This window comes from Haliaeetus leucocephalus, unplaced genomic scaffold (assembly GCF_000737465.1).
Source record: "Haliaeetus leucocephalus isolate CR32 unplaced genomic scaffold, Haliaeetus_leucocephalus-4.0 Scaffold240, whole genome shotgun sequence".
In the NCBI taxonomy this organism is placed as follows: domain Eukaryota; kingdom Metazoa; phylum Chordata; class Aves; order Accipitriformes; family Accipitridae; genus Haliaeetus; species Haliaeetus leucocephalus.
The window spans coordinates 4,955,990-4,971,086 of NW_010972676.1; the positions used below are offsets into that span (position 1 = coordinate 4,955,990).

General features: G+C 37.3%; 1 protein-coding gene across 1 annotated transcript in view; it reads right to left on the reverse strand.

The window, feature by feature from the left end:
- Positions 1-702: 702 nt before the first annotated feature.
- The window catches only part of SLC25A36 (solute carrier family 25 (pyrimidine nucleotide carrier), member 36), a 33,528-nt gene continuing 19,133 nt past the window's right edge, over positions 703-15,097 (reverse strand). Inside the window, exons 5-7 of the mRNA XM_010568267.1 lie at positions 8,575-8,641; positions 5,751-6,040; positions 703-5,017 (exon numbers count right to left, since the gene is read on the reverse strand). Of these exons, the coding sequence (XP_010566569.1) occupies positions 4,824-5,017; positions 5,751-6,040; positions 8,575-8,641 (551 nt within the window). The 3' untranslated portion in view covers positions 703-4,823. The remainder of the gene's footprint in view (positions 5,018-5,750; positions 6,041-8,574; positions 8,642-15,097) is intronic.

Sequence of the window (15,097 nt, forward strand, 5' to 3'; positions counted from 1 at the left end):
CACCTCTAAGCCTGGCTGACCTGGAAGCTAGAAAGTCTCAGAAGCAGAGCAAGGTAGATCAATTCACATTAACACCTACAGAAAGAAAAGAAAAAAATTATCACAGACTTGCTGTTTTAACACAAGTTTTGAATAGTTCTGAATAGCTGAAAGAGTCAAATCAGAGACACCAAGCCTGGCTCCATATTAAAGGCTGCAAAGGATTCGGTTCCAGAACACACGGGGCGGGGGGGGAATGGAACACAGCATGCAATCACCAACCAAAACCTACATATACATTTGCAGAATGATTTCTGAGGAAGTTCTGAGGACAGACTTCAGACTAAACGCCTACTGTAAAGAGAAGCGATATCTAATAATGTTACAGATTCAAGGACTTGGTTGTAACTGCACATGCAATTAAGTCTGAACATTAAGGAATTACTGCCCTTAATTTTTGTCAGCAGTGGTTTGTGCTATCTGGCACTTTAAATGGACACGAGTTTTCTGATCACTAGTTACTGAATCTCACTTGACAGACAGTTAAAACTTAGCTCTCCAGAGGTAACAGCATTCAAATCCAACTGCAAGAACACATCCAACTTGAGTCATCCACTAACTCCTCCAAAAAGAGCATATTATAGCTACAATACAGATACATTATTTTCTGCTACTATAAAATGGCACCAGATAAAATGATTCACTGGAATCTCCTAATGAATTGCTCATTTTTAATCACAACTGTTCAGGTGCTGCTATTTATCAAGAATAGAAAAATTAAAAGGTTAAAAATAGTGTACAGTTTAGCACAAAAGGCAACATTTGAATAGAAGCACATAATTTTAATTCGCTTTGAAGTTTAAAGCAATCCAAACAAAAAAGTTAACGATATAAATACAGAATAAATGCACATAGTTTACAGCCAACTACATGTATGCAAGAATAATAGCAAACCTCACATGAGCACTGAAGTATTCTCAAACTGTCCTTTGTGAGTGTTTAGCTATGACTCCAAGGGCATAATTATGTTCACATATGCACGGTAGGCAGACTCTCTTAAATAGAAGAACTGAAAACTTACATAACTGAGTCTTAACAGAAAGTTGAAAAAAGTAGTACATTTACCTAGGCACTCTTCAGTGTCCAGCCTGTTTTCCAAATTTAAACAGTTTAAACAGGAAGCAACATTTATAAAGGCTCTCCAATCGTTTGTCTCTGGAAGCATTATTTTAAAATGCTACAGTCTGAGGAATGTTACAAATGCCACTTTAAGAACAAAAACAGAATAGCAGAAACTGTCACTGACAAACATCTCAATCAGAAAGGAAATATATGGAGTGTATTATGTAAACAGCAAACTAGGCAGGTGCAATGTCAATATACAAGTGGACAGGTTGATGTTTCAGTTACAATTAACATAACCAAAAAACTCCATAAATCCCTAGCGTAAATCTACTTAAAACAACATAGGCTAGCAGATCAGAAATTCAGACAGAAACAGCAGATCTATCAGTCAGTTTAAAGGCTGGGCTCAGCCCTCTGCAACATACCACAACTCACCTGTTTTCACACAGCTTTACAGGGACCGAATGGATAATAGAGGGGCTGAGAAATGTGACTGCATTCACTGAAATTAATTTTTTTTATGGCCTTCCAAACTCGGGCCACCTTGCCATGTCCCCCCAATACGCCACAGACACTCAGTGACAACCAGTTGTAACACACCGAGCCAGGCAGGTCCTGGCAGAGGAGCTCCTTCTACCTCTAATGAACGCATGCTCCAGTGCCATCTTTTGACTGGTTCAGGAAACTGCAGTCTCACAGTATTTCCCAAATCTGTTAACTGGTTGCCGAGTCAAAATTAACAGCTTGCAATAATATTTAAGTTTCATCTAGGCAAGGGAAATATGAGGAAACTAATTAAAGTCCAAGACCTTTTCCTCTAGCACGGAAAAGCGTGACATAAATAAACTACATTCAAATCAAGATGCCCATCTAAGTTACAAGAAAGTTTAAATGCACTCCTTTCAGTTCTGTAGTTAAAGACATTAATGAATGTAGCATCTTCTTACTCCTTTTGAGTTTTTATAATAAATATCAAGAAAACTATATAAATAATTCAAAGATCTTTGGGAAATACTTCAGAGGTAACTTTGTATGTACTGGTAGTTTAAAAATAACAAAAATCCCAAGAAACTTCAGGTTTATGTTTTGTTATGTAAAGCAAGCCCAAAAGATCACCCCTGAAGGTTAAAACATTGCTTAAAACACCCCTTAAAAAGGTTGAATAAGCTGATTGTCTATTTTTAGCTGTTATCTCCCATATTCAATTATCCTTGTTAACATTTTTCTACTTAACTCCAGGGGGGCTGTTCTCACCCAGACAAGGCACACCACACGGTACCCAGTGAATTAATGGGAGATGAACATGTAACCAAGAGAGAACATATCCAATAAACACAAGAGGAAGGTAACTCTCATGAAGCCTACACTAATCCAAGTGTTAACTGTATGCATGAACTCCAAAGCTGAATATTGTCTTTGCCAATTTAAATTTTGGCTATGCCTGAATAATCTGCATAGCCTGAAGAGTAATCCACTTTCTACACAACAAAAATTACAGCCAGTAGCTATTCCTGCACTTACTTATCTCAACAATGGTATCACAGCAAGACTTAGGTCAGAGTCATGACTACTCCAGACCTTTCCTAGAGAGATCACCAGAAAAAGACCACTTCAGAACACACATTTAAGCACTCCCCTCACTTCTAAACTATCAAGTTCACCTTTGGTCACATCACAGACCATGCTATCTGTCCTTAAAAGGTAAGATAACGTTTTCCAAGAAGGAAGTCAATGCAGCTAAGCCTCCACTGCAAGGTCACTGTACATGCTATAGGCGGCTTTTAGAAAGATGAGCAATTAGTACAGAGAATTAAATGAAATATTCAAATACTTTGACACTGTGTGGAGAACATGACAAGGGTCAAAATAAAGGAAAGCTAATGAAAAAAAACCAGACTCACTGTTCTGCAACAGAGATATTATGGATCTACAGCATAAAATGTTTTATCCTGCACAGCTTACATGGAGATCAAACCACGTCCTTTGTTTAAAACCAAAGTGCATGGTTTGTACACAGTTTGACTACAGATAACCAGTAAGAAGAAAAGTTATAGGCCATAAGAAGGCCACAAAGTGCATAAGGAGTCATTCATAAAATAAAGCCATTGCACACAATGCACAGTTTAAGTGTACTGAAGTACCACACTGGAAGAGTTGATAGCACAGTTCTGTCCACATCAGTGCAGCAGCATTTATATGCAGAAAGCCATTGCCCCCAATTTATAATGATCACCTTCCTCATAAGGATCATGGACACAGACTGAGAAGTACTCAAGGTGCAGATAAAAGTTACATGTTTGGAAAGCTGTACTAGTTCTTGGAACATTAAGCTTCTGATTTTGACACTGCAGCTATATGATTTTGGAAAACCCTGTAAATTATGACAGAATAAACTAGCTAAGCCTCACTGCTGAATACAAAGCATTGTTTTGCAATTGGCTTATAGAACAAAACAATGCCTGAATATTCAGACAATTTGGAGGACAAGGTTATACTGTCAGCTGCAGTTCAGTACACAGGCTCAAGTTGTAAGAAGTGACACAGCAATTATCAAGGGGAATGCTAACAAGAAAATCTCAATTACAATTTTCTCCATCATTCTGCACAGAGGCTGTTTGCACTGAAAAGATCTACCACAGTGTCAACTGTTTTCTGCTTTCTGGTCGCCTTAGCCACAGTGATATGTGTTCTCCCCCTGTACTCCCATATAGATACTAATAATCCATGTCAGGATTTGCCAGTCATTTTAGGGTAATACAGCTCATTCTTAGGTAGCATGAAATCATTTGATTGAATCCTGTATTCACAAATAGTAGGCTGGACTAGTTGAGATTTCTCATCACATTAAGAATCCTTAAAAGGGCTACAAAATAGCATTCAGCAAGTTCTTTCTTAGCTGTGTGAGTGACCTGACAGGCTGGCAAGGAAAACTGATAATATAGGAGAACATTTCATAGGTCTCTCTTACTTAAGGAAGGGAAGTTCCAGAAAAGAAAAAGGATGATGCAGCAGAACTAGAAATCCACATACACCAATATTAACAGATTGATAACCTTAAGAGTTCAACAATCAGATCCTCTCTCACTAACCTACAACACTGCTCAAACTTAAAGAAAAAAAACCCAAAACCAAGTATCACCTTTTGTAGTGAAGAAATTATGCTGTTCTGGGTCCCTGCACCATATTTTGTCTTGAGGTAGCAACATGCAAAATTTTACACACTGACTGCTACCTCAGTCTCTTTATGTATCTTCAGAGTAACTGAATTGAAGTTTCAGGTATGGAAAGGTATGAAAGTACTGTCTTCTCCACTCTTCCAACAGGTTACTGTGCAGTAAAACAGAACAAAAAGGATATAGTTGAGACCAATTACCAAGGGAAGTGAATAAGGCTGCCCAAGAATATATTTTGTGGCCCCTCCCTCACCCATCATGTCTCTGAAGATGACTGAATGGCCTTGTCCAGATTAACAGATAAAAAAAGTAACAATTTTGAATTCAAAGATGTATAAAGGCATTCCCTAAGGGGAAGTTCCCATTTGTCACATTGCCAAGAGACCACACAATAAGGCAGCAGAATTATTCATAGTTGCCCACGATCAACATTCGGTTTTGTCCATAGCTGCATTTTCCTGATACAACTTTCCTTTGAATTGACATTCAGTGGTCCACTCCAGTCTTTCCATCTTCCACCCTCTTCTAGGAAGCCTTGTCACACTGCTATCCATCAAGCAAGTAGACTACCACTTCATAGGTTGACATCATGATAGCCGTGTTTGGAATCTGTCTGATCAGGTGTGTAGTTAAACCTCGGTAGAGGGATCCATACCCTTCTTCTCGCACAAGCAAAGACAGTGTCTGGAAGAAAGATCTGTATTTTGTTCCCTCTTCTCTTAGTCTTGTTCGTACAACCTCTGTACAAAGAAAACCACATGCAGTTATGTTCACCACTTCTCATTATCTTTCCCAGAAACCAATTAGTGATTTTACACTAAAATGAAATCTTTCCCCCTCCCCAAGTTCTCAATATTAAAAGAACTCTTTAAAAAAGGAGGAGGAAGATGCAAACCATGTATGTGCAAGAGGAAAACAATTTAATTTTTTGGCAGTATTGGATATCTAAGTAAGAAAAGTTTATTTGTTTAGTTAAAATCCAGAAGAGAACTCTTGTTTGGGCTTACGTTTTAGCTTGGAAATTGCCACTAATGAAGTAGTCGATCCATTAACAAACTTAATGTATACACAACTACTTTGTAGGAAAAGTAAGTGCAACTGAAAACCAAACTAGACAGCCTGTTTTCCTAGAAGAGGGACAAGAACTTGCTGGCAAGTTATGTGAAATTGCTGAGTATATAGAGAGATTCCAAGTCAAAAAAGGACCTTCTCCTTAAGTACTTTAGGCTATGCCCTGGCAAATCCTTTGGAAAAATAAGCATTGCCTAAGAAGAGGCCATGCTAGATATCTACTCAAAAATACTTCCATTTCTGAATACTCTACTCATGTTGACTCGCTGAATCTGATGTGAAAAGTTTTAGACAAAGAAGTAGTTCTTGAGCAAGTGAGCCAAAGTCTGCTACAAATATCACTGAAAAGACTCCCCTTTAATCAATTTGATTCAGGTTCTCAGCTGTACATGCCCCACTTACCATGGGGATATGCTATTGATGTTGCACAAGTTTTGGAAGTGGCAGCAGCCATCATCATGCCAACAAAGTCTGAAGCTTCTTTTGCTGATTCATCCTCATTGTCCATGGCAGAAGCAGTCTTATACTCCAGTATTTTTCTCTTAATACTCTCATAAATAACAAAATGAATAACAGTCTCAGATATGCCTGCATAGGATGCCGACATTCCTCTGTAAAAGCCTTTAATACCATCCGATCGATAAACTTTTCGGACACATTCAAAAGCACTCATTCGCTTTTCTCCACGATTCCTAAAAAGGAGAGAACAAGACAGACATCAAGCTGGTGCAACTTGAGACTGGAAAATAATTAAACAGTTTTGTTTGAGTGACAAGAGGACTTAGGGAACATCTCACACTGATGCTGAGGGGCTCCAATTCAGATACATTTAAGAACACACAGAACTTGATGTAAAAGTCTCAAAGGCCTTCAGCACTAAACACAGGTAAGGCATTATACTGAATCCAAGCCAAACTTCATACGGTGACTAAAGAAAAAGTATCACATTGCAAGTTGAACAGCTCTAAGCCTCCCCAAGTCTTACAGAAAAAAGGACTAAATTGCTTGAAAACAGACTCCCAAATGAACTGTCAGTGTCAGCGACTCATGAACAAAATGGTCATTTTCTTCTTCATCACGACAGTGGATTTCCCCTCAATTTTGCCTCAAACAGCTCCATAGCATGGTAATTACAGCAGGCCTTACAGCATCACAGCTATCAGCAAACAACTAGCATACGAAAGGGAGCACACGGAGCATACCAACCAATACAACACAGGTAGCTATTATTTGATTCAATTAAGCTACTGTGGATGTCAAGGAAAATGCTCATTAGACATGACTGTATCAAGCAGTATTTGGTATATAAAATCTTACTCCTATTTTTAGCTTGCTTACTGAATTGTGCATACTGAAATACTTCGCATACCATATACAGCTATGCAAAACCATTACAACACTGCATAAAATATGCTTCATTGCAGCAGCGAGTGGAGGCACTTGAAGCACATGGATTCTGCCAGCAGAGGTCTCCTGAGTAAGCAAGTCACAGAATAAAACAGCAAATAACCTTGTAAGAAGTAATGGTTACTCATATGCATACTGTCAAAGCAAGACAGTGGCAGCAGCTATTACATAAATAGTATGAGGCATCACTCTGGCAGAATTTAAGTCCTGATGGTTTGAACTGCAATGTCAGACAGCAATGAAACAAGGTACCAAGCACAATTAAGAAAGAGTGGGCACACATAGATGCAAATCAGATCTTGAGCAAGCTAGGTGGCAGATGCTGCAGAAAACTGGGGGGCTGGCACTGATTTGCTGACAGGCAACAGAAAAGAGACAAAGAACAACTGGTGAGAAGAGCAGCTGGACCTACAGCTACAGCTCCAGAGGCATCTCAGTCTTCATATGTCCCCAATACACCTGGACAGGTGCCCTGGCAGACTGCTGTAAGAGTTTGTTCTTCTGATGCCCAAGATGCATGACATTGTCTTGAAGGCCAAAGCAATTTCACTTTGGAGACAAAACACATGCCTTCACCAGCTCTTACTGGGATCAGAGGTATTTTTGAGAACTTCAACAGAAACAAGATCAGGCCAGGATAATCCCACAGGCCAAGTGTTTTTTTTATGCCTCTAATAAAAACTGAATTAGAAGAGCTGAGAATGCAGTTATGTGCTAGACTAGCCTATGTAATTGCAGTATCCCACACAAAGTTGGAAGATCCTTCTTCAGGTATCCCACATGAATAATGTGCTTGATATAATGTACACAGGAAAACCATAATTTTCCCTAATATCCTTAAAGCCCTATAGTTTAAGCAATTTAACTGATTAATCAGTAAAAAACGAGCAGAGGCACAAGATGCCAACATGTTGCACATAGCACCAAGAACCCCCTGGAATTAGTCATGGAATTATCACCCCAATCATATGATGGCATCACAAAAGATTTCATAGTAAAACTAGTTCTTGGATATATTTACAATGGTCACTTTGCAGCTGACAATATGCCTGCTAAGAGGAAAAATGCTAATATGCACTTAAAACAGAAAGTCCAACAGATCTCCAAAATAGGAATATGTAGCTCATTAATGTATATAGGATGGCTGAAGAAAGAATTTTCTATTGCATGCTAAGTTTTCAGTAAGAAAGCCTACAAAGCAAACAAGACAGTTGCATTGAAGCACTTGCACCATATCAGTCTCTCCCTACAGTTTTAAATAGATGGGAATATAAAAGTCCTTCTTCCTCCCTATTTGCATAAAATTCTACTTCATTACAAGTTTTGTAACAATAAACAGTTTCTGTAATCGATTCTGTAGTCCAAACGACTTGTATTGACTGTTCCCCATTAGGTCAATTCCTGTGTTCTGATTCATGAAAGCAGTCTTCCTCTTTTTATAGGCTAGCGCTCACTTTATATAAAAAAACAAAAAATTCTTATTTCAGGAATGTTTAGTTCAACAGCCACAACCAAAGAGAATGTATTACTGAAGGAAAATACAAGCATATGGTTGGTAGAACATTATTTTAATGAGACTGTTAACCTTGTAATTAATTCCAAATTTGCTGGCCAGTCTACTTTAGTGCCTCAAGCATGCCTCAGAACACAGATTAAAATAGAGAAAAATGATAGTGTAACTTGTAGACAGATCAGCATCAACTTTCTAATTTGATATGTTGGATATTTAAAGAATCATTCCATTCTGGGATGCTGAACAGATTCACAACATTTAAGTGAAATCTTAGCACAGCAGTGATATTTCCCATTGTCACTATACCTTGCATCAAGCTGTAATCGTGTCTTTACTAGCCAAATGGGATTAGTTGTTGTGATCGCAGTAAAACCTAAAATATTTAAAAAGAAAAGTTAGATGTGATAGTATCACAGGAGCAACTGCATCTAAGTTTGAAACGCACACAGTAAGGTATAGTGGATGCAAAAACTCGGACTATACTGATTTTTAGAAAGTACCCATTGTAGCCCTTTACTGATATTTTATGAAGCCATACAGCCAATAAATATTTAGTTTATTTTTAAATTTTACATTAATATTGAATAAATTTAATTCTTAGCAAGAGACACCCCATTTAAAATAAGCCAAATTGTGTACATTTCTCTATCTAATCATACCAACCCTGTTTTGACACTACAGAACAGCAAAGCTAGCTAGACTAATACTAACCAATTTGGCAAACATGTCAATAACAATGCACTGCAGATACAGCTATAGCAATTTAAGACGGTATAAAACATTGTGTCAATTTAATTTGCTACCTGAAATACAATCCGAGTTTAGAAGCATGCAGACTGAATAAATACTACTTTTGGTGCAGTTAAAAGGTATGTATTACTGTAAGTTAAGAGACCTTTTAATACTGAACTATAAAGAACAGTTAAATCTGAGTGCTAATGTTTTATTTAGTATTCAAAGCAGAGATTGTTGGTTGGCCTAGGAATACTTTTACAAGCATGAGTGTTTAAATTGTTAAAGTAAATAGTATGACTTCTAACTACCCAGACAGACAGCAACTATTCAGGCTTGCATAAGGGCTAAGGGTTAAAGCTTTGATTTTCAGTCCACTAAAGAAAAAGAAAAGGAAGAAAAAGAGAAAAGGAAACAAATTAAAAGAAAGTAGTAAGAATGACTCTTACTTCTGCACAACTGTGGAGAGGAAAAGAGCAGAGTGAAAGGCAGCTCTGAAAAAAAAGTAAAATAAAAAAAACTATCTAGAGTTGTAAAACCACACATGCACCATTAATGAGGTGTCATGTCTGCAGGAGAGAAGAGAAAAAGGGAAGAGCTGGAACATGGCCAGGCAAGAGATAAATTTAGACACTTGCTTTCTAAGTGACACTTGTATATTACTACAAAGACATGCTGCCCTCCTGCAAGGGAATGGACTGGGGTTGTGGGAAAGCAACAAAGAGTTACCTTGTTCAGTGCATATTTGGTGCACAATACTGTATACAATGAACAGGCTATCGATTAGCTTGTTTATCGAGATCATTAACAGCTTATGTATATATATTTAGCAGAACTGCTTGCATACATGTTACTTCTGTTCAATCACAATCTAGGTTTACATTGCACACAAATGACTGCAATTCTCAGAGAAATGCCAGAGGATCTTAACTGTTTTAAGGTTTCTTCTATCCCCACCCCCAAATCTTAAATAGGTCAGTATGAGTTTCAGTTACAGTTTTAAAGACAAACTACAAGGTTTAGCAGCTACTAAGATTTAGCTATATTTCTACACCAAAGTAAAAAACATGTTAGAGATTTCAGTTTAATCTTTTAATTAAATAGATCTTTAAACTGACTCAAACCTCTTAACTAACTTCCTGGGGTAGGTACTAAAGGTTTGGGGTTGGCTTTTTTTCCGATACATTACTCATGTTCTTCTCTGTCTAGGTACATATATAGCCCTTCATACAATGGAGGGAAATCCTAATAAGCCAAAAGTGTTTTGTATCTGCATTTCTTGTAGGTAAATAATTAAGTAAAAACTCAAAGCATCAGGGAACTACTCTGCCATAACAAGGCATGGGATGTTTTTAAAACATACTGCATCTGCAAAAAAGGTTCTGTAGGTCAACTAGCCAGAGCCCTTCTGATCTGTCACTTAATGCCATAGAAACTCCACTGATTCCAAGAGCACTTGACCCTGGGTTGAACTATACTGAATGGAAACACTGTTCTTGCATTTTTTATTTCTTTATACTAGCACTAAGAAAGCTTTAATTTTCTTTTACTTCAAATCAGAATCTTTCCACATCTACAGTGCAGTGAAGGGCACTAGGAATGCACAGGACTGCAACAAAAGCTTTGAAATAAGGTGGGGAAAAATTACTAACTTCCCCTACCAACACATTTTCCAGGAAAGACTTCTCTCTAAAAAACAAAATTAGTTCTTAATTACAACTGAACAAGACCAAAAAAAATCTTGTGTTCCTATTTAAGTTGCATGCTTTGGAATTTTGTTACTGCTAGACTGTATGTTAGAACATTATCCACTCAGCCCTTTCCCCTTCCCATTCAACCCCAAAAACCCAGTCTCTATAGATCCTAGATCTAGAACAGGAAACACCTAGGTGAGATCAGAGGCAGTGTCTGAGTGGCAGTAGTGACTGTATTCACCCACAGCAGCAGCCTGATACTTCTAGGCAGGCTGGGAAGAGTATATTGGAAATTGCCAGTGAAGGGTGGTTGGCACAGGACACAGCCTACTCTGTCCAAACTTGTACTCCCTGGGTTGCTCTAAACATTTAAGCATAGCACCCATAACAGTAGGGTCAGGTGCTTAGCAGCATAGCCAATTTTTTTCCCTTGGGCTGTCATAAGCCTAACTTGCATGACAGTTCACAGAATCACAGAATGGTCTGGGTTGGAAGGGACCTTAAAGATCATCTAGTTCCAAGCCCCCTGACATGGGCAGGGACATCTTCCACTAGACCAGGTTGCTCAAAGCCCCATCCAACCCGGCCTTGAACACTTCCAGGGATGGGGCATCCACAACTTCTCTGGGCAACCTGTTCCATTGTCTCACCAACCTCACAGTAGAGGAATTTCTTCCTAATATCTAATGTAGATCTACCCTCTTTCAGTTTAAAACTGAACCAAAGCTTTCAAATCAAAGAGCCTTCCATAATTCAGGTTTCAAGATGAAACAACTACAGCTCAATTCTTCTAGGTAATGTAGTAAATACAGTTGGTGGAAGAAGAAAAATAAAGAGTTAAGTGATGCTGACACCAAGGAAAGCACTCCAAAATATGAAATATACCATTTGGAATCTTTGGTAAGATAAGCTTTTCTTTTTAAATGCAGAAAATCTGTAGCAAAAGTACTTGTTAAAAAAATAAAGGTAGGGGGCTCTCAACTACTATGAAGCTCTATCAATTGTTTCCTTTTTCTTTTTTTCTTTTTCGAAGTCTCAGTGAACTTTGATAAGCATTGTAAAGCATTATAATGTGTTGTATCCTCAAGAAAGATTCCAGATTCATTAGAAGTGTAGATCAATTTGGCAATACGAGAAACTTCTGTACTTTTCTAGGTTTTATTTTCTATGAAATCATATCCCGGTTTCAGATGGAAAGAATTATCTCAATCTACTTTTTCAGCTATACCAGCTACTGACAGGTAAGATCCCAGGTATTCCTATTATGCATCATATTTCAAAGGTTAGGGGTTTGTGTTGGTTTTTTTTTTAATCTATAAGCCAATGTAATTGATAACAGACGCATGTGAATATGGAATGCTGAATTAAAAATCCAAAGTAGTAAAATAAAAACAAACCAAAAGAGAATACAGAAAGAGACAGAAAGGAGATTATATACATATTAAAAAAGAAAAAGAAAAGAGGTCTTTGAAATAATGTGACAACACAGAGTATCAGCTGCAGCATTTTAATGGCAGCTCTGGGATACTGGAAAAAAAAACCAAGAGGCCTTGTTTAACCCAGTAGGGACTTTCAACTAGCCAGAGCTAAGTAAAGTAGCAGCTATCAGTGAAAGGTATCTTCCACCTTTCCCTGAACTGTACAGAAAAAATAACTCTTAACAGAGTTAAGAAGTGATGTCTTTGCACAATGTACATCATCTGAATTCAAGATAATGAAAATGAATTCCCCTTATTTTGTTTATTTAATAGATATTACAAACCCAATGTGTGGTTCTTACACTAGAGGCTGCAAGAGACGCTCAGTTCAGTACTCACGAGGTTTAAGTTAGTCCATATTTCTGCAGGAAGTGACCTGCGGATGGGGAGCATGAGATGACACGATCTCACTCTTTTCACGGGAGAAATGTACAGTAAATGCCTAAAATAGACACAGGCTTTTCTGTATCATAACAACAAGCAGTGACCTCATCAGACACATGTGTACAAATCGAATCCCATTGGAAGGATTTGTGAATTAGTTATTGTGAGATCTAACTGTTTTCAGGTAAAAGTTTAGGAAAAAAAGAAAGAAAAAATAATCAGAACAGGCCACAGATACTAAAATAGTTGTGTAAAATGCACTGAGTACTGAAATTTCTGCTCATTTGCAGCAGTTCAATTTTATCTCTCCAAATACTTACCTATATATCAAATGTACAAGTAAACCCTCCTCCCTCCCCACTCCCTCCCAAATATCATTCAAAAAAGCTAGCCTTGTCTTAGGACTGAAAAAGCAAGATAGATGCCTTATGAAATCAAACTTTCTAATATCAGTAATCAATAAACTAAATACACATTTTATTTGGTATTAAGTAACTGTGTACATACTACTAAAAAGTTACAAAAGTATGGTATCTCTGGAAGTAACAAAGTGGTCCCAATTTTTTTTTTTTAATAAATAAAATCTATATTTGGGTTGGTTTGCCAGTAGAGTTCTAGAAAGAACAGCAGTAGCATACAAGGCAAAGTTGTTTTGCAGATTTCAACCATGTTGTCTGAATGAGGCTATGAATCTTTAAAAAGGCAAATCAGAAAGCCATATAGGAATCAAGTATCTCATTCAGTTTTTATTCTCTGTGACAAGAGGTTGAGTAAGCACAATGAGAAGACAGAGTTTATAGTGAATCTGAGAATTTAGCCTAACTTTGAAATTTACAGAGATAAACTATCTTCACACAAGCAAACGCTCTAATGCTTCATATATATTCACTGTCCAAGGTTGCAAAAAGAGAGCCATGTGATATGACAAGTAATAAGCAAAAAAAAAAAAGATTGCCAAGTACTTCTTCATGTCAATACACAGATATTTTAGGTATGAAGGTGACGTGAATTATATGCTGGAAGCTAGCACACAGCAAGAGAAAAACATTCATTTCTAATTGCATAAGGCATCAGTTACTAGTATGTAGCACAATTCACCCTCCTTGGGATAAAACAGACTTACTAAAAGAATCTTAAATACCAAAAATGTATGTTTTATCTTGAGAAGGAAGAATCAGGCCTAAAACAAAAAAATGCTTAAAATACCATATCTCAGCTTCTCACACCCAAAAATGCCACGTGCATAAAACAATCCTTATTTAACAATGACATCAGTCTAGCCTGAGATACTTATGTATTAACATGAGACAAGTTAACAGTATTTAAAGTTGACTAAAGTTAATTACTTACAGTACTTTCATAAAACAGTTAGATTTTTTAGAAATTGTATTTTTGCATCATTAGTGTATTTTGCAACCTACAGGAAGTTTTATAAGTGCAAACACCACCTCATGCTCATTATGTATTAGAAGCCTTTATGTAACAGAAAGGTCATATAAAAAAACCAAACACCCCTCATTTAAGACCGAGTTACTCAATTCCTTACTGAAACCAATGGCAGCTGCAAAAGAAAACACCAATACTTATTATTTTTCACTAATTTTTAGAAGTGTTTATCCACCTTGTCAATTTTGAAATTTTAAGTTCCAAAGCAAATATTACAGTGATCTTCTGTGTTAACCTGTTTAAAGTCAACCAATTAAGAGCTCACATTCAATCTTGTCCCTGTTATTTTGCCATCTCCTTAAGTTGATTTGCATCATACAGCAATACAAACCTTGCAGGTAAAACTGTTAATAGCTGGTTTAAGTGCATTTTCTGAAATCTATTAGAATTACAAAAACAAGGTTAGCACGTTCCCAAGAAAGCACTGTTAATTTTAACTACAGTCCTTTTCATATAAATCAGAATACCACCAGTACTGAGTATCAAGAAATTGTTTGTAAAGAACCTTCTTTTAAAGGCCTTCCAAAGAATATCTGTAGTATACAATGCCAAGACATTTCAAGAAAGAAAAAAGGCTTGACCTGTAGTGTTGAACCTGCACTAGGCATTCAGTTTCATTGGCTATATGGTTTAGAAATACAACTGCAGAACTAGGTTAAGTGTGAGAAAGATGACAACCACAGAAGTTGTTCAATATTAAAACTTGTATACAAATGTAAAACCGGTGAACAGCAATTAAGGCTCAAATCCATTTACCCCAGTCTCCTGCAGTCCTAAGTACAAATGCGTAAATACCAACCTTCTGAAGGGAAGCAAGCTAAGCCGATACAGAACTCCTTGACAAACTATGGTCTGTGTCTGCAAGCACTTGGGAAAAATCACTACAGCACATCTCCATAAATGTTCTTTTCATTACAGAATGAAGGCAGTAACTTCCAAAGATAAGGAACACTCTGAACCTTGGTTTGTCTGCAGCACTGCATGAGTTACACAACTTGTCTTCAACTGAGGATAGACTTGTTTCTATTACCTATACTTCACATGCACACACCACTACATATTTAAAGACACATTTTATCCCCTTGACAAAGAGCT